The sequence below is a fragment of the Triticum dicoccoides genome, chromosome 2A, assembly GCF_002162155.2.
Source record: "Triticum dicoccoides isolate Atlit2015 ecotype Zavitan chromosome 2A, WEW_v2.0, whole genome shotgun sequence".
NCBI classification, from domain to species: Eukaryota; Viridiplantae; Streptophyta; class Magnoliopsida; order Poales; family Poaceae; genus Triticum; species Triticum dicoccoides.
The window spans coordinates 45,288,628-45,307,841 of NC_041382.1; the positions used below are offsets into that span (position 1 = coordinate 45,288,628).

The following is a 19,214-nucleotide window of genomic DNA, read 5'->3' on the forward strand; positions in this document are numbered from 1 at the left end:
GCCTTGAGTGTGGGTTCGTGGCACGAACCGGTACTATAGATTAGACCTTTAGTACCGGTTTGTGTCACAAACCGGTACTAAAGGGGATCATGGGGACCCGGCCTGACGCCAGCCTGCCACTACCCCTTTAGTACCGGTTCGTGGCACGAACCGGTACTAAAGGCTCAACACGAACTGGTACTAATGCATATGGTGCCTTTAGTGCCGGGCCAACTTCAAACCCACACTAATGTGTCTCACATTAGATCCTTTTTCTACTAGTGATGCGATCGAACTTCAGCTTCTCCTTTTGACTTTCGCACTGTGTTCTTGCATCAACAATGACCCGGCGAAGATCATCATCATCGGGCACATCGTCTGGTTCCTCTTGATCTTCAACAGCTTCCCCTATTGCAGCATGTATTCAGGGGGCACATAGTTGTCATCGTCCTCTTCTTCTTCGTTGTCTTCCATCATAACCCCTATTTCCCCGTGCTTCATCCAAACATTATAGTGTGGCATGAAACCCTTATAAAGCAGGTGGATGTGAAGGACTTTCCGGAGAGAGTAAGACTTCATATTCCCACATATAGGGCATGGACAACACATAAAACCATTCTGCTTGTTTGCCTCAGCCACTTCGAGAAAATTATGCAGGCCCTTAATGTACTCGGAGGTGTGTCTGTCACCATACATCTATTGCCGGTTCATCTGCGTGCATTATATATAATTATGTGTGTCAAAAGTAAGAAAATTAGACAAATATCTATCTAAAGTAAGAATTCTTTTTCTTTCAGAAAGAAGATAAGAATAAGAGGCTCACCACGGTGGTGCCGGCGACGAGATTAGTGCGGGCGATCGACGGCGGTGAAGACGGGGACGGGACGTGACAGACCGCTAAACCTATGCAAATCTCGGCGAAAATGGAGCTTGGAGGTCGAGCTTCGAGAGGAGAAAACTTAACTAGCGTGGCTCGGGCATTTCATCGAACACCTCATGTGCATAGGAGGTGAGCTAGAGCACCCAAGTGCCCTCCCCTCGCCGGGCAGAAAAAACAGAGCATTGTGGAGTGCTCTGCTGCGGCGAGGAGGTATATATAGGCAACTCATTTGTCCCGGTTCGAGGCTGAAACCGGGACTAAATCTCCCCCTTCTGTCCCGGTTCGAGCCACGAACCGGGACCAATGTATGTGGCCCAGGAGCGAGGCCCATATTGGTCCCGGTTCGTGCCAGAAACCGGAACAAATGGGTCCAGACGAATCGGGACCAATACCCACAAGGCCCCGGCCGGCCCCCTAGGCTCACGAACTGGGACGTATGCCCCATGGGTCCCGGTTCGTGACTGAACCGGGACCAATGGGCTGGTCAGGCCCCAAGCAAAGCCCTGTTTTCTACTAGTGTAAGGGAGGAGGGGGAGGGGGGCGCTAGTAGTGGTGAATAGAGGTTGTATTGACTTTTTTTATTAAGGTTTTGAGATTACCCCATATCTTGTAATTTTTAAACATAGAACAATCAAATATGATATGAACAAACATAATTTTTAAAAAGCAAAGCCGAGAACAAGCTGGACCAGTCCTACAAGGGAAAAAGAGTGAAAATACTAAGACATGACACCACTTAATTTCTAATGTGCTGAGGTAATAGTACATATACACCTGTCGGTCTGCGGAGCAGCCTCCATCCACATGGCATCAGCGTCCGCACGCGGCACTCACACATACACACACATATATACCTGTCGATCTGCCGCCGCCATGACATGTGTCGCCCTGAAGCTCGAGCGGGGTAGAAAAAAAGGAAGGAGAGAGTGCACGGCAAGAAGGAAGATATAAAGGAAGGAGGGAGTCGCCACGCACTCACCTTTGTCGTCCTCTAGCTCCAGCGGGAGAGAGATCAGACATATACGGTTGCACCTAAAGTTGCAGTGCCGAACATCTTCTGCTGATTTGTTTTGCATGCTGACAAAAGTGTAATGCTGCTGGCAGCCCTAGGCCATCCGTATAGCACGAGTGATGTCAGGAGTGTGGAGTGGAAACTGACCCAAAAAAACCTCGGGGAGCACGTCAACTCTCCCCTTCACATATCACATGGAGAACACACGCAGACTTAAAAAAACCTCGCGGAGCTTCCTCCCCCTAATCTCCCGGTGCTCCTCCCCCTCTCCCGGCTCAGTTTCCCCATTCCCTCGACCCCCAGCGGCAGCCTACGCCCTACAGCCTACCGCTTCCCAGACATTGACACAGAACCCAGACCCCGCCGGCTAACGCATGGCCCCGAAGGCGCCGAGGAAACGCGCCAGATACTGCTGCGGCCTCTGCGGCCTCCCAAAGAAGAGCCATATCTGCCGCTTCGCCGGCGGATCGTCTTCGGCGAGGGTGGTGCAGGGCCGAGAAGAAGCGGCGCCGCCGACGGACCCTGCTCCTGCTGGCGCCAAGAAGGAGGAGGTCACCATCATCACCGCCCTCCCAAACGACGTCCTGGGCACCATCATCTCCGCGCTCCCCATCGACGAGGCCGCCCGCACAAACGCCATCTCCAAAGGCTGGAAACACCTCTGGCACGACTACACTCCACTCAACCTCGACGACCGTGACCTCCACAAAATGGCCTGGACCGGAGACAACCTAGTCGACCTTATCTCAGACATCCTCGAGGCTCCACGCGAGGTACGCGCCCGTCGTCTTTCTCTCAGCACGCTTTGCCGTCACTCGGGCGACCGAGACCGCTACCCCATCTTCGACCGCTGGTTCCGATCCAAGGTTCTCGATCAGCTCCAGGATTTTCATTTCAGCTACCAGCGGGTGAACAACACCGAACCACTTCAGGCTGGCGAGTTGATGCCACCGCTGCCGCCATCTGCGCTGAGCTTTTCCTCCCTCCGCGTCGCCAGCTTTGGGTGCTGCCATTTCCCTGAGAATATCTTAGCCTCGGGCGGCATCAGTTTCCCATATCTCATCGACCTCACTCTCTGCCGGATCACAAACTCCGAGAACACACTCCACACCATGATCGCCGCATCTCCAAATCTCTTCAGCTTGTACCTTCACAGAAACTATCACTTCCGCCGCGTCCACATCAGCTCGCAAACTATTGTAAGGTTCCGCTTGTTCATTGACCCAGATAGTGATGTGATGGAAGAACTCCTCATTGTCAAAACTCCAAACTTGGAGGAACTGATGCTCTGGGACCAAGGTTATTGTGGTCCACAAATCATACGTGTCCTCGTTGCCCCGAAACTTCACATCTTGGGTTGCCTGCACAGTGATATCATGTCCACCGTACAGCTTGGGAAGACAATGCTCCAGGTACGTATGTATCTAGGAGCCACTTAGGGCATCTGTATATATCATTCTTTTGCAATCTTACTTACATACATATATAGTCACCACTTTTATTATCAATATTCTTTCATGTTTTGATGATTGATCCAGGCAATGCTTGACAGCAGTCTAGTGTCATCGCTGCATAATGTAAAGATCTTGAAGCTCGTTCTCCATGGTCTTAGGTTAAATCATGTCATTGACGTCCTCCAATGCTTTCCCTGCTTACAACAGCTTCACATAAATGTGAGTTGGGTTGACCCTTTCTTTCTTTTTGCAATCTTAGTTAGGTTCCATATATGTACTCACTATATATCCATTCCTATGTTGAGTAGGTCTACTCTAAATTATTCTCTTGCTTCGTTTTCAGACACTGATGAGCCATATTCCAAACAAGCAGAACGACAATCCAGCTGCTACTACTGTTGAGTGTGTTGATAGACATTTAAAGCAAGTAGTAGTGAGAAATTATTCAGGCAAGAAACCTGATTATAACTTTGCCAAGTTTTTTGTTTTGAACGCAAGAGCGCTAGAGTCCATGAAGCTCCATGTCCCTTTTAGCTGGAACAACGAATGGCGCTCTAGACAACGTATCAAGATGGATTTTAAGAACAGAGCTTCTCCAAATGCTTTGGTTTATTTTGAGGGTACCGAGTGAGCACATGATCAACCGCGCAGACGAAGTGTCAATTTGTGTACCCCTTTGGCACATAAGTTATGTTTTTTTTCACAGTTAACTGTTGCCGGTTGTCGTTCCATGTAGTTTGTAGAAACAGAAAGGTTACTTTTATTTGTACTTAATAACGTGAAGTTTACTTGTGAAATTTCTATGATATATGAACCATACCAACTACAAGTCTTTCCTTGTGGAAGTGTATTGAGAATTGTGCAAGTCTGCATTGTTCCACCGAAATGATGTGAGTATGATGAATTACCTTGACTTTATGGAAAAAGAATGAGTTCATGATTATTCCAATTTATGGCTAATAGATAGAAGGTTCCTTAGGTTATCTCCAAAGCTAACCCGCAAATAGCTTTGCTATATGTCCGCTTTTATGTCCGGACGTGGTCTGCGGACAAGATGCGGGAGCCGCCCATCCAACCGTAGACGCAAACATCCGCCTCTAGTAATGATTTTTCAAGAAATTAATTCTGCCAAATTATCTTCAGCCAATAGAACATCGACCTTCCGCCAAATAGAAATCAACCTTCCATCATTTGAATCAACCTTCCGCCATTTGGGGTATAATTATAGAAAAATAATTACTCCCGTAATTTGAGGTGTGGCAGTTAATGTGGATTTCTTTCCTCTTTTAATACAACGAGCTAATTAATCCGGATTAATTAACGGAGTAATAATTAAGGGTGAATAGTGCCAATGTTCCATGACTTGTTTAGTGGCCATCTACAACTATTCCACCTAAACTTTGGGACAATAACATTGTTGGTAAAGAAGGAGGAGGCAGCGCGTATTGAGCAGTTCAGGCCGATATGTCTGCTCAATGTGAGCTTTAATTTTTTTTACTAAAGTTGAGACAAACCGATTGACACGGATTGCACATAGTGTGGTGCAACCAACTCAGACGGCTTTCATGTTGGGCAGAAACATACTAGAGGGTGTGGTTGTCCTACATAACACACTTCAGGAGATCCACTCAAAAAAGCTTGATGGGGTGATCTTCAAAGTGGATTTTGAAAAAGCGTATTATAAGGTTAAATGGTGGTTCCTCCCGCAGTCCTTACGTATGAGGGCATTCAAAGATTCCTGGCGGTAGCAAGTCGGTTCATTTGTATAAAAAGGTTGTGTCGGGATTAAAGTGAATGATGACATATGTCACTACTTACACATGCACAACGGTCTAAGACAGGGGGAACCGATGTCTCATATCTTGTTCAGCACAGTAGCGGTTATGTTGGCAATTTTGATAGGAAGAGCTAAAGAGGAAGGCCAAGTAGGAGGACTAGTACTACATCTAGTCGATGGTGGGGTGTCCATACTACAATACGCTTATGATACCATAATTTTCGTGGAACATGATTTGGCAAAGACGAGAAATATGAAGCTTGTGCTATGTCTATTCAAATAATTGTCGGGATTGCAGATTAATTTTAACAAAAGCGAATTGTTTTGCTTTGGGAGAGCCAAAGATGAACAATATGCTTATAGACAACTATTCGCATCTGAACTGGGTACCCTACCATTTATTTATCTTGGCATACCAATTCACCATCGCAAGCTATCTAACAAGGAGTGTAAGTGTATTAGAGATCAATTTGAAAAAAAACTAAGTTGCTGAAGGGTAAGCTTATGTCATACAATGGTCGGCTGGTACTAATAAACTCAGTGCTCACGAGTATGTCGATGTTCCTTTTGTCCTTCTTTGAAGTACATGTAGGGGTGAGGAAAAGGCTGGACTTTCATCGATCACAATTCTTTTGGCAGTGTGATGAAATAAACAACAAATATAGGCTTACTAAATGGTATATCATTTGTAGGTCGAAGGACCAGGGCGGTCTTGGGATTGAGAATTAGAGGTAAAGAGCAGAGGTTTGCTCAGTAAATAGTTGTATAGACTTTCTGTTGAGACCGGAGGCATGTGGGTACAAATTTTACGTAATAAGTACCTACAATCTAAGACCTTGGCCTAGGTTACTGCTAGACCCAATGAATCACCTTTCTGGAAAGGGTTGATGAGAACAAAAGTAGCTTTCTTCCATGGAACTAAATTCGTCATTGGAAACGGCAATTCGACTAGATTTTGGGAGGATACATGGTTACGGGAGACGCCTTTAGCCACACAATATCCGTCTCTCTATAACATTGTATATCATAAGGAGGCTTACATTGCTATAGTATTATAGTCCAATCATCTAAATATTCAATTCCGGAGATCTTTAGTAGGAGACCGATGGGAAGCATGGCTACATCTGGTGAGAAGGTTGATGCATGTTAACCTCTCAGATGAGCCTGATAGTATTCACTAGATATTAACTATGACGACATCTTCTCAATGAAATCTATGTATTTGGACCTATTCGACTCTGGTCCGATTCTGAAATCGATGCATATTTGGAAGATCAAAGTGCCAATAAGAATCAAGGTCTTCATGTGGTTTGTTCACAAGGAGGTGGTTCTGACTAAAGATAACTTGGCAAAATGTAATTGGGAGGGTAGTCAAAGATATAGCTTTTGTGATCAAGATGAAACTATCAAACACCTCTTTCTTGATTGTCCGCTGGCCAAACTTCTGTGGTATTTGGTTCATATAGCCTTTAATTTCACCCCTTCAAATAGTATTCCCACGTTATTTGGGACATGGATAAATGAAGTAGAGACAAATATCGCAAGACGTATTCAGGTAGGAGTATGTGCATTATTTTGGGCTATATGGAAACTATAGAACTGATATGGTTTTTAACAAACAAACCCGTATAATTTTTTTGCAGGTTATCTATAGGGCCACTGCTTGGATCCGTACGTGGTCGTTACTCACTCCCGCGGAAGCCCGGGAGCCTTTGATTACTAGGTCTACCCAATGGGAGATGGTAGCTCGGTATATGTTTGCCACTTATCCATCTCTCATGGTTGTATATTGCCATGTAGTAATACTTGCAGAAAGTATGGATAGAGACTTAGAAAAAGAAGAGTCGTTGGGGCAGGATGAAATGTTCACGATCGAAGTAGTCGCTCGAGATAGCCAACCGATTGTTCCCAAGCGGACCAAGGACACATTTATACATTAGTGCGGAGTTGTTGTTAGGGACATCGTCCCTATCAGCATCCAAGAGTGGAATAAGAAGAATGACCCTGAAGTTTCTTATGTCCACGATAGACAGAAAGATGATCTTTGGAACTCGCTGATGATAAATTTTAGCCTACCGCCATAGGCGGATCCAAATAAGGTCAATGAGTTTGCTCTTAAGAAGATGGCAGAACTATTCAAGAACTTGAAGAAAGATTTGAAGAAAAAGTTTGTTGACAAAGACAAGACTCCATAATTCACCGGTCAATATGAGAAGATAAAAGGTCACTACCCCACCTTTGTGGCCTACAAGAAATCGGAGAAGGCTCAACAAAGGTCACAGATAAATAAACAAAATGTTGCAAAGAAGAAGTATCACCATGTTACGGGGTCAGGTGGCTACAGCAAAGCACTACTAGGGAAAACTTTATACACCGAATCTTAGCAGCAGCGAGGTTTAAAAATAAATGCTACTGCTAATTAGCAGTAGCGATCTTCAGAAGACCGCGCTACTAATAGCCCTGTAGTAGTAGCGCTCTAGGTGAAACGAGCGCTACTACCAGAATTGTCATGGTGTTGCCTCCAGGCTAGATATAGTAGTAGTGCCCTTCTCCTGGACGCACTACTGCAAAAGTACTTAGTAGTAGCGTTTTTCTTTACAACTCGCTGCTGCTAAGTATCATCCCCTCTTGCAACTAATTAAGTTTAGTCCCATACTGCTAAGTGAACAAGGTGTTTACCACCTTAAATATGTTACTTCTCAAACTATCTCGAGCACTTGGTCATCATCGAACTGTATGTGTAGGATTTGTGGCTGCAATATGAATCTTCACCTGTGCCTATACAGGTACGGTGAGGATTTATGTTGACTATTTAGATTCTACACAAAAAGATCAATGATGACCAATGTATATTTTTTATGTTTTTACATGCTTAGCCTTAGCAGTAGCGTTTTTTCAGGACAAAGCGCTACTGATACTGGGCTTAGAAGTAGCGCGCTCCCTGTACTCGCGCTACTGCTATAGCAAAACAAAACACACAGCCCGGCCTCCCGCACGCTCATCTTTTAATTGTTCCCCTCCGCCCGACGCCGGCAGCTGCGGTTAGGGTTTCTCCTCCGCCACCGCCACCGCCGCCACAGGTAATGCTCCTCCCCCCTCTCGCCGCCCCTCTGCTAGCTGCTCCTCCACCCTCTCGCCGCCCACTCTGTCGCCGGCTACGACCTCTTACCGGTCGCCTTTGGCCGACCACCCTCGATCCCCTCGCCGGACGCTCTCGTCGCCCCCTCTCATAGGAAAGTCACCGGCCTTCCCCTCGTTAGCACCCCCGACCGAGGTCACCATGCCATCCCCCTCCTCATCAGCACCCCTCGAGGGCTGCCCTACCTAGATGCAGCTGAAGGAAATATGCCCTAGAGGCAATAATAAAGTTATTATTTATTTCCTTATATCATGATAAATGTTTATTATTCATGCTAGAATTGTATTAACCGGAAACATAATACATGTGTGAATACATAGACAAACAGAGTGTCACTAGTATGCCTCTACTTGACTAGCTCGTTAATCAAAGATGGTTATGTTTCCTGACCATGAACAATGAGTTGTTATTTGATTAACGAGGTCACATCATTAGTTGAATGATCTGATTGACATGACCCATTCCATTAGTTTAGCACCTGATCGTTTAGTATGTTGCTATTGCTTTCTTCATGACTTATACATGTTCCTATGACTATGAGATTATGCAACTCCCGTTTGCCGGAGGAACACTTTGGGTGCTACCAAACGTCACAATGTAACTGGGTGATTATAAAGGAGCATTACAGGTGTCTCCAAAGGTAGATGTTGGGTTGGCGTATTTCGAGATTAGGATTTGTCACTCCGATTGTCGGAGAGGTATCTCTGGGCCCTCTCGGTAATGCACATCACATAAGCCTTGCAAGCACTGCAACTAATATGTTAGTTGTGAGATGATGTATTACGGAACGAGTAAAGAGACTTGCCGGTAACGAGATTGAACTAGGTATTGGATACCGACGATCAAATCTCGGGCAAGTAACATACCGATGACAAAGGGAACAACGTATGTCGTTATGCGGTCTGACCGATAAAGATCTTCGTAGAATATGTAGGAGCCAATATGGGCATCCAGGTCCCGCTATTGGTTATTGACCGGAAACGTGTCTTGGTCATGTCTACATTGTTCTCGAACCCGTAGGGTCCGCATGCTTAAGGTTTCGATGACAGTTATATTATGAGTTTATGAGTTTTGATGTACCGAAGGAGTTCGGAGTCCCGGATGAGATCGGGGACATGACGAGGAGTCTCGAAATGGTCGAGACGTAAAGATCGATATATTGGACGACTATATTCGGAGTTCGGAAAGGTTCCGAGTGATTCGGGTATTTTCCGGAGTACCGGGGGGTTACGGGAATACGGGGAAGAGTATTGGGCCTTGATGGGCTTTAGTGGGAAGAGGAGAAAAAGGCTGCGCCCCCCCTCCCCTCTAGTCCGAATTGGACTAGGGAAAAGGGGGCCGGCCACCTCTCCTTCTCCTCCTATTCCTTCTCCTTTCCTCCCCTCTTGGTGGACTCCTACTAGGACTTGGAGTCCTAGTAGGACTCCCTATCCTGGCCGCACCTTTGCCTTGGCCGGCCTCCTCCTCCTCCATCCTTTATATACGGAGGCAGGGGCACCTCTAAACACACAAGTTGACACAAGTTGATCCACGTGATCGATTCATTAGCCGTGTGCGGTGCCCCCTGCCACCATATTCCTCGATAATACTGTAGCGGAGTTTAGGCGAAGCCCTGCTGCTGTAGTTCATCAAGATCGTCACCACGCCGTCGTGCTGACAAAACTCTTCCCCGACACTTTGCTGGATCGGAGTCCGGGGATCGTCATCGAGCTGAACGTGTGCTCGAACTCGGAGGTGCCGTAGTTTCGGTGCTTGATCGGTTGGATCGTGAAGACGTACGACTACTTCCTCTACGTCGTGTCATCGCTTCCGCAGTCGGTCTGCGTTGGGTACGTAGACAACACTCTCCTCTCGTTGCTATGCATCACATGATCCTGTGTGCGCGTAGGAAATTTTTTGAAATTACTACGAAACCCAACAGTGGCATCCGAGCCTAGGTTAATGATGTTGATGTTATATGCACGAGTAGAACACAAGTGAGTTGTGGACGATACAAGTCATACTGCCTACCAGCATGTCATATTTTGGTTCGGCGGTATTGTTGGACGAGACGACCCGGACCAACCTTACGCGTACGCTTACGCGAGACCGGTTCCCTCGACGTGCTTTGCACAGAGATGGCTTGCGGGCGACTGCCTCTCCAACTTTAGTTGAACCAAGTATGGCTACGCCCGGTCCTTGCGAAGGTTAAAACGGAGTCTATTTGACAAACTATCGTTGTGGTTTTGATGCGTAGGTGAGATTGGTTCTTACTTAAGCCCGTAGCAGCCACGTAAAACATGCAACAACAAAGTAGAGGACGTCTAACTTGTTTTTGCAGGGCATGTTGTGATGTGATATGGTCAAGGCATGATGCTGAATTTTATTGTATGAGATGATCATGTTTTGTAACCAAGTTATCGGCAACTGGCAGGAGCCATATGGTTGTCGATTTATTGTATGCAATGCAATCGCGATGTAATGCTTTACTTTATTACTAAACGGTAGTGATAGTCGTGGAAGCATAAGATTGGCGAGACGACAATGATGCTACGATGGAGATCAAGGTGTCGCGCCGGTGAAGATGGTGATCATGACGGTGCTTCGGAGATGGAGATCACAAGCACAAGATAATGATGGCCATATCATATCACTTATATTGATTGCATGTGATGTTTATCTTTTTATGCATCTTATCTTGCTTTGATTGACGGTAGCATTATAAGATGATCTCTCACTAAATTATCAAGAAGTGTTCTCCCTGAGTATGCACCGTTGCAAAAGTTCTTCGTGCTGAGACACCACGTGATGATCGGGTGTGATAGGCTCTACGTTCAAATACAACGGGTGCAAAACAGTTGCGCACGCAGAATACTCAGGTTAAACTTGACGAGCCTAGCATATGCAGATATGGCCTCGGAACACGGAGACCGAAAGGTCGAGCGTGAATCATATAGTAGATATGATCAACATAATGATGTTCACCGATGAAACTACTCCATCTCACGTGATGATCGGACATGGTTTAGTTGATTTGGATCACGTGATCACTTAGAGGATTAGAGGGATGTCTATCTAAGTGGGAGTTCTTAAGTAATATGATTAAATTGAACTTAAATTTATCATGAACTTAGTCCTGGTAGTATTTTGCAAATCATGTTGTAGATCAATAGCTCGTGTTGTTGCTTCCCTGTGTTTATTTTGATATGTTCCTAGAGAAATTTGTGTTGAAAAATGTTAGTAGCAATGTTGCGGATTTGATCCGTGATCTGAGGTTAAATCCTCATTGCTGCACAAAAGAATTATGTCCTTAATGCACCGCTAGGTGACAGACCTATTGCAGGAGCAGATGCAGAAGTTATGAACGTCTGGCTAGCTCAATATGATGACTACTTGATAGTTTAGTGCACCATGCTTAACGGCTTAGAATCGGGACTTCAAAGACGTTTTGAACGTCATGGACCATATGAGATGTTCCAGGAATTGAAGTTAATATTTCAAGCAAATACCCGAGTTGAGAGATATGAAGTCTCCAACAAGTTCTATAGCTAAAAGATGGAGGAGAATCGCTCAACTAGTGAGCATGTGCTCAGATTGTCTGGGTACTTCAATCGCTTGAATCAAGTGGGAGTTAATCTTCCAGATAAGATAGTGATTGACAGAATTCTCTAGTCACCATCACCAAGTTAGTAGAACTTCGTGATGAACTATAGTATGCAAGGGATGATGAAAATGATTCCCGAGCTCTTCGTGATGTTGAAATCAACGAAGGTAGAAATCAAGAAAGAGCATCAAGTGTTGATGGTTGACAAGATCACTAGTTTCAAGAAAAGGGATAGAAAGGGGAACTTCAAGTAGATTGACAAGCAAGTTGTCACTCCCACGAAGAAGCCCAAAGCTGAACCAAAGCCTGAAACTGAGTGCTTACACTGCAAAGGAAATGGTCACTGGAAGCGGAACTACCCTAAATATTTGGTGGATAAGAAGGATGGCAAAATGAAAAAGGGTATATTTGATATACAGGTGTTTGATGTGTGCTTTACTAGTGTTTATAGCAACCCCTCGGTATTTGGTACTGGTTCAGTTGCTAAGAGTAGTAACTCGAAACGGGAGTTGCAGAATAAACAGAAACTAGTTAAGGGTGAAGTGATGATGTGTGTTGAAAGTAGTTTCAAGATTGATATGATCATCATCGCACACTCCCTATTCTTTCGGGATTAGTGTTGAACCTAAGTAAATGTTATTTGGTGTTTGCGTTGAGCATGAATATGATTTGATCATGTTTATTGCAATACGGTTATTCATTTAAGTAAGAGAATAAACTGTTGTTCTATTTACATGAATAAAACCTTATATGGTTACACACCCAATGAAAATGGTTCATTGGATCTCGATCGTAGTGATACACATATTCATAATATTGATGCCAAAAGATGCAAAGTTAATAATGATAGTGCAACTTATTTGTGGCACTGCCGTTTGGGTCATATCGGTGTAAAGCGCATGGAGAAACTCCATAAAGATGGATTTTCGGAATCACTTGGTTATGAATCATTTGATGCTTGCGAACCGTGCCTTTTGGGCAAGATGACTAAAACTCCGTTCTTCGGAACAATGGAACGAGTTACTGACTTGTTGGAAATAATACATACCGATGTATGCGATCCAATGAGTGATGTTGCTCGTGGCAAGCATCGTTGTTTTCTGACCTTCACAAGATGATTTGAGCAGATATGGGTATATCTACTTGATGAAACATAAGTCTGAAATAGTTGAAAGGTTCAAAGAATTTCAGAGTGAAGTGGAAAAATCATCGTAACAAGAAAATAAAGTTTCTGCGATCTGATCGCGGAGACAAATATTTGAGTTACGAGTTTGGTCTTCAATTAAAACAATGTGGAATAGTTTCACAGCTCACGCCACCTGGAACACCACATCGTTATGGTGTGTCCGAACGTCGTAACCGCACTTTATTTGATATGGTGCGATCTATGATATCTCTTTACCACTATCGTTTTGGGGTTATGCATTAGAGACAACTGCATTCACGTTTTAAAATAGGGCACCATCTAAATCCGTTGAGACGACACTGTATGAACTATGGTTTAGCAGTAAAACTAACCTGTTGTTTCTTAAAGTTTGGGGCTGCGATGCTTATGTGAAAAAGGTTTCATCCTGATAAGCTCGAACCCAAATCGGAGAAGTGCGTCTTCATACCCAAAGGAAATTGTTGGGTACACCTTCTATCACAGATCCGAAGGCAAGACATTCGTTGCTAAAATGGATCCTTTCCAGAGAAGGAGTTTCTCTCGAAAGAAGTGAGTGGGAGGAGAGTAGAACTTGATGAGGTAATTATACCTTCTCCCTTATTGGAAAGTAGTTCATCACAGAAATCAGTTCCAGTGATTCCTACACCAATAAGTGAGGAAGTTAATGATGATGATCATCAAACTTCAGATCAAGTTACTACCAAACCTCGTAGGTCTTCCAGAGTAAGATCCGCACCAGAGTGGTACGGTAATCATGTTCTGGAAGTCATGTTACTAGACCATGATGAACCTACAAACTATGAGGAAGCAATGATGAGCCCAGATTCCACGAAATGGCTTGAGGCCATGAAATCTGAGATATGATCCATGTATGAGAACAAAGTGTAGACTTTGATTGACTTGCCCGATGATCGGTTAGTCATTAAGAATAAATGGATCTTCAAGAGGAAGACGGACGTTGATAGTAGTGTTACTATCTACAAAGCTAGACTTGTCGAAAAAGGTTTTTGACAAAGTTCAAGGTGTTGAATACGATGAGATTTTCTTACTCGTATCGATGCTTAAAAGTCTGTCCGAATCATGTTAGCAATTGCCGCATTTTATGATTATGAAATTTGGCAGATGGATGTCAAAACTGCATTCCTGAATGGATTTCTGGAAGAAGAGTTGTATATGATGCAACCGGAAGGTTTTGTCGATCCAAAGGGAGCTAACAAAGTGTGCAAGCTCCAGCGATCCATTTATGGACTGGTGCAAGAATCTCGGAGTTGGAATATACGCTTTGATAAGTTGATCAAAGCATATAGTTATTGTACAGACTTACAGTGAAGCCTGTATTTACAAGAAAGTGAATGGGAGCACTACAACATTTCTGATAAGTATATGTGAATGACATATTGTTGATCGGAAATAATGTAGAATTATTCTGCAAAGCATGAAAGGATACTTGAATAAAAGTTTTTCAAAGAAAGACCTTGGTGAAGCTGCTTACACATTGAGCATCAAGATCTATATAGATAGATGAAGACGCTTGATAAGATTTTTTCAATGAATACATACCTTGATAAATTTTTGAAATAGTTCAAAATGGAACAGTCAAAGAAGGAGTTCTTGCCTGTGTTGCAAGGTGTTAAGTTGAGTAAGACTCAAAGCCCGACCACGGCAGAAAATAGAAAGAGAATGAAAGTCATTCCCTATGCCTCAGTCATAGGTTCTATAAAGTATGCCATGCTGTATACCAGATCTATTGTATGCCATACCACTGAGTTTGGCAAGTGAGTACAATAGTGATCTAGGAGTAGATCACTGGAGAGCGGTCAAAATTGTCCTTAGTGGAATAAGGATATGTTTCTCGATTATGGAAAAAGGTTCGTCGTAAAAGGTTACGCCGATGCAAGTTTGACACTAATCTAGATGACTCTAAGTCTTGATCTAGATACATATTGAAAGTGGGAGCAATTAGCTAGAGTAGCTCCGTGCAGAGCATTGTAGACATAGAATTCGCAAAATACTTACGGATCTGTATATGACATACCCGTTGACTAAGATTCTCTCACAAGCAAAACATGATCACACCTTAGTACTCCTTGGGTGTTAATCACATAGCGATGTGAACTAGATTACTGAATCTAGTAAACCCTTTGGGTGTTGATCACATAGCGATGTGAACTATGGGTGTTAATCACATGGTGATGTGAACTATTGCTGTTAAATCACATGGCGATGTGAACTAGATTATTGACTCTAGTGCAAGTGGGAGACTGAAGGAAATATGCCCTAGAGACAATAATAAAGTTATTATTTATTTCCTTATATCATGATAAATGTTTATTATTCATGCTAGAATTGTATTAACCGGAAACATAATACATGTGTGAATACATAGACAAACAGAGTGTCACTAGTATGCCTCTACTTGACTAGCTCGTTAATCAAAGATGGTTATGTTTCCTGACCATGAACAATGAGTTGTTATTTGATTAACGAGGTCACATCATTAGTTGAATGATCTGATTGACATGACCCATTCCATTAGCTTAGCACCTGATCGTTTAGTATGTTGCTATTGCTTTCTTCATGACTTATACATGTTCCTATGACTATGAGATTATGCAACTCCCGTTTGCCGGAGGAACACTTTGGGTGCTACCAAACGTCACAACGTAACTGGGTGATTATAAAGGAGCATTACAGGTGTCTCCAAAGGTAGATGTTGGGTTGGCGTATTTAGAGATTAGGATTTGTCACTCCGATTGTCGGAGAGGTATCTCTGGGCCCTCTCGGTGATGCACATCACATAAGCCTTGCAAGCACTGCAACTAATATGTTAGTTGTGAGATGATGTATTACGGAACGAGTAAAGAGACTTGCCGGTAACGAGATTGAACTAGGTATTGGATACCGACGATCAAATCTCGGGCAAGTAACATACCGATGACAAAGGGAACAACGTATGTCGTTGTGCGGTCTGACCGATAAAGATCTTCGTAGAATATGTAGGAGCCAATATGGGCATCCAGGTCCCGCTATTGGTTATTGACCGGAAACGTGTCTTGGTCATGTCTACATTGTTCTCGAACCCGTAGGGTCCGCACGCTTAAGGTTTCGATGACAGTTATATTATGAGTTTATGAGTTTTGATGTACCGAAGGAGTTCGGAGTCCCGGATGAGATCGGGGACATGACGAGGAGTCTCGAAATGGTCGAGACGTAAAGATCGATATATTGGACGACTATATTCGGAGTTCGGAAAGGTTCCGAGTGATTCGGGTATTTTCCGGAGTACCGGGGGGTTACGGGAATACGGGGAAGAGTATTGGGCCTTGATGGGCTTTAGTGGGAAGAGGAGAAAAAGGCTGCGCCCCCCCTCCCCTCTAGTCCGAATTGGACTAGGGAAAAGGGGGCCGGCCACCTCTCCTTCTCCTCCTATTCCTTCTCCTTTCCTCCCCTCTTGGTGGACTCCTACTAGGACTTGGAGTCCTAGTAGGACTCCCTATCCTGGCCGCACCTTTGCCTTGGCCGGCCTCCTCCTCCTCCATCCTTTATATACGGAGGCAGGGGCACCTCTAAACACACAAGTTGACACAAGTTGATCCACGTGATCGATTCATTAGCCGTGTGCGGTGCCCCCTGCCACCATATTCCTCGATAATACTGTAGCGGAGTTTAGGCGAAGCCCTGCTGCTGTAGTTCATCAAGATCGTCACCACGCCGTCGTGCTGACAAAACTCTTCCCCGACACTTTGCTGGATCGGAGTCCGGGGATCGTCATCGAGCTGAACGTGTGCTCGAACTCGGAGGTGCCGTAGTTTCGGTGCTTGATCGGTTGGATCGTGAAGACGTACGACTACTTCCTCTACGTCGTGTCATCGCTTCCGCAGTCGGTCTGCGTTGGGTACGTAGACAACACTCTCCTCTCGTTGCTATGCATCACATGATCCTGTGTGCGCGTAGGAAATTTTTTGAAATTACTACGAAACCCAACAGCAGCGAGGGCTTACGAATTTCATATGGATAACTAGATGCTTTTGTTTTTCTGTAATAAGTTATTTTTTGCAAAATGTAGGTGCCAATTTAGTTGAAATGCTTTGGTAGGTGGTACAAGTATTTAGTTTGCAAGTGCTAAGTTAATCCCAATTAAATTTCCACTTGTTTTTTTAATCATTGATCTTAGGCAATGCGGGCCAAATTAGATGGAATGTGTTGGTATGTGGTACCTTGATTTGGTAGATAACTTATTACAGATCTTAGGATTATACCTTTGGTAGGGGCCAAATAGGATTTTCGGCAATAGGTGCCCTGAAATGCTTTCGTAGGTGATACCTTGTCATCTTATATGTTACTAGATGCTAGGATTATAATTGTCCATCAAATTGCTTCTCGCGGAAGAATCTCTTCATCTAGAGATATTCTAGAAGGTGTTAGTAAGCTAATTGAGAACTTGTTGTCTGTGAGTCTTGTTGGCTGATTTTGCATTTGCCTGCTAGCTGTTGGTTCTATTATAGAAGTTTACTTTTTGGGATCGGGTTCCACTATGAAAATATAACTGAAGAAGAACCAAAAATATCACATGCTATTGTTTTTCTTTCCTGTGAAGTGGATCATTAATACTTTTCTCCTATTGCTTTAGGAAAATGGCACCACCACCACCACCACCATGTCAACTGTGCAAGTCAAGGTGCGCCAACAGCCTTGCAACTGGCAAGCTGTTCGACATCTACTTCCAGCCGAGTTTTCGTCATGCGGCGGTAAGAAATTATATGAAATGTAACAACTATTTTATTTTTAGTGTTAGCATTACTGCATTGTGTCATTTTACTTTTTTTACACAGATCGTCCCATGTAATGCGAGGATGAAATTCAACAAGCTGACAGGAGACACTGTGACATTTGAGGCTCACTACAAGAAATATGTCAACTTGCAATGTAACGCCCCGAGACCGATGTGCTAGGTGTCTTCCAGTTATTCGCCGTTGTTGCCATGTCTTTTTCTTGCGTGTTGCATCTTGCCATGTCATCATGTGCATTGCATCATCATGTTTTCAAAACTTGCATCTGTCCGGGTTCCCCCAGTTCTTTCAGTTGTCCGTTCTGAGCCTAGACACACTTGCACGCGCCCGCGGCATGTCCGAAATAGTATTTTATAAGTGGCCGGAAAATGTTCTGGGAATGGGTTGAAAGTTGGCATGCGGTGTTTTTATGTTGTCAGTAGGACGCCTGCCAAGTTTCATCGCATTCGGAGTCCGTTTGACACCCCAGCGGATAACTATAGCGGCATTATAGTCGGTCTAATGTCGGACGTTTTCGGTCTCCGAAAACTGTTGCCGGGCTTGCCCTCTCTTTCCTCCCTAGACCGTCTACACAGTCCACTACCTACCGCCAGGCCCAACCTAACCTCTCTCGTCAGCCCGCGGCCCTCCTCGCGCGCGCGTCCGTAAGTTGTCCCGGACCCGACCTTGGCAGTCGTCACCGTTGGGTCCGGATCATCCCCAAAATCCTTAAATCGACAAGTTAGCCCCTAACCTAAATTCATCTGATATAAATATAAGTCCAACCCTAGATCCTAGGTGCTTCGTCCCATCGATCCCATCGCGCCACCGCCACTCCACCTACTCCCCTCTTCCTCGGGATCCCCTCCTCCCCGATTTCAGCTACCAACCAACCACTCTCTTTTGCTCCTCCTCGATCCAAGCCCGCACCCGATCCAAATCCTCTCAGCCTCCACCAACCACTGATCCATCCATCTGGGACCGCCGGATAGAGATCCGACGGCCACCAGGCGGCCTGCAGCCGAGCCTCTCGCTCCCTTCTCGATGCAGATCGAGAGGAGCTCGCTCGAGCTTCACCTCCAGGACCCCGCGCCGCCGAGGAGCCGCCCCGTCGCCGGAAACTAGCGCCGCTCCACCTTGTCTCGCGGTCTCTTCTGCTTCTCCTCGAGCCCGCAGGCACCAGCATCCCCGCGCCAAGCCTCCCGAGCTCGTCCTCCCGTGGATCCCCTCGGATCCCTGCCTTGCCGCGTCTGATTCCCGTTCCAATTTCGTCCACTAGCAGCTCCGGCCACCTCGCCCCCAGGATGTGCTGCCCCTCGCCGTCTTTGTTCCGGCAGTTGCCTCCTTCTCTCTCACGATCTTTGAGGGAGTCCTGGATTAGGGGGTGTCCGGATGGCCGGACTATACCTTCAGCTGGACTCCTGGACTATGAAGATACAAGATTGAAGACTTCGTC

The 19,214-nt window shown here is 44.9% G+C and overlaps 1 protein-coding gene across 1 annotated transcript; it reads left to right on the top strand.

Annotated features, from left to right (window-relative positions):
* Nucleotides 1-2,245: 2,245 nt before the first annotated feature.
* Nucleotides 2,246-4,070, top strand: LOC119357558 (putative F-box/FBD/LRR-repeat protein At5g56810). Its single transcript, XM_037624469.1, has 3 exons — nucleotides 2,246-3,283; nucleotides 3,410-3,544; nucleotides 3,669-4,070. The coding sequence occupies exons 1-3, from the start codon at nucleotides 2,246-2,248 to the stop codon at nucleotides 3,954-3,956; spliced, it is 1,461 nt and encodes a 486-aa protein (XP_037480366.1). The 3' UTR covers nucleotides 3,957-4,070.
* Nucleotides 4,071-19,214: the final 15,144 nt, after the last annotated feature.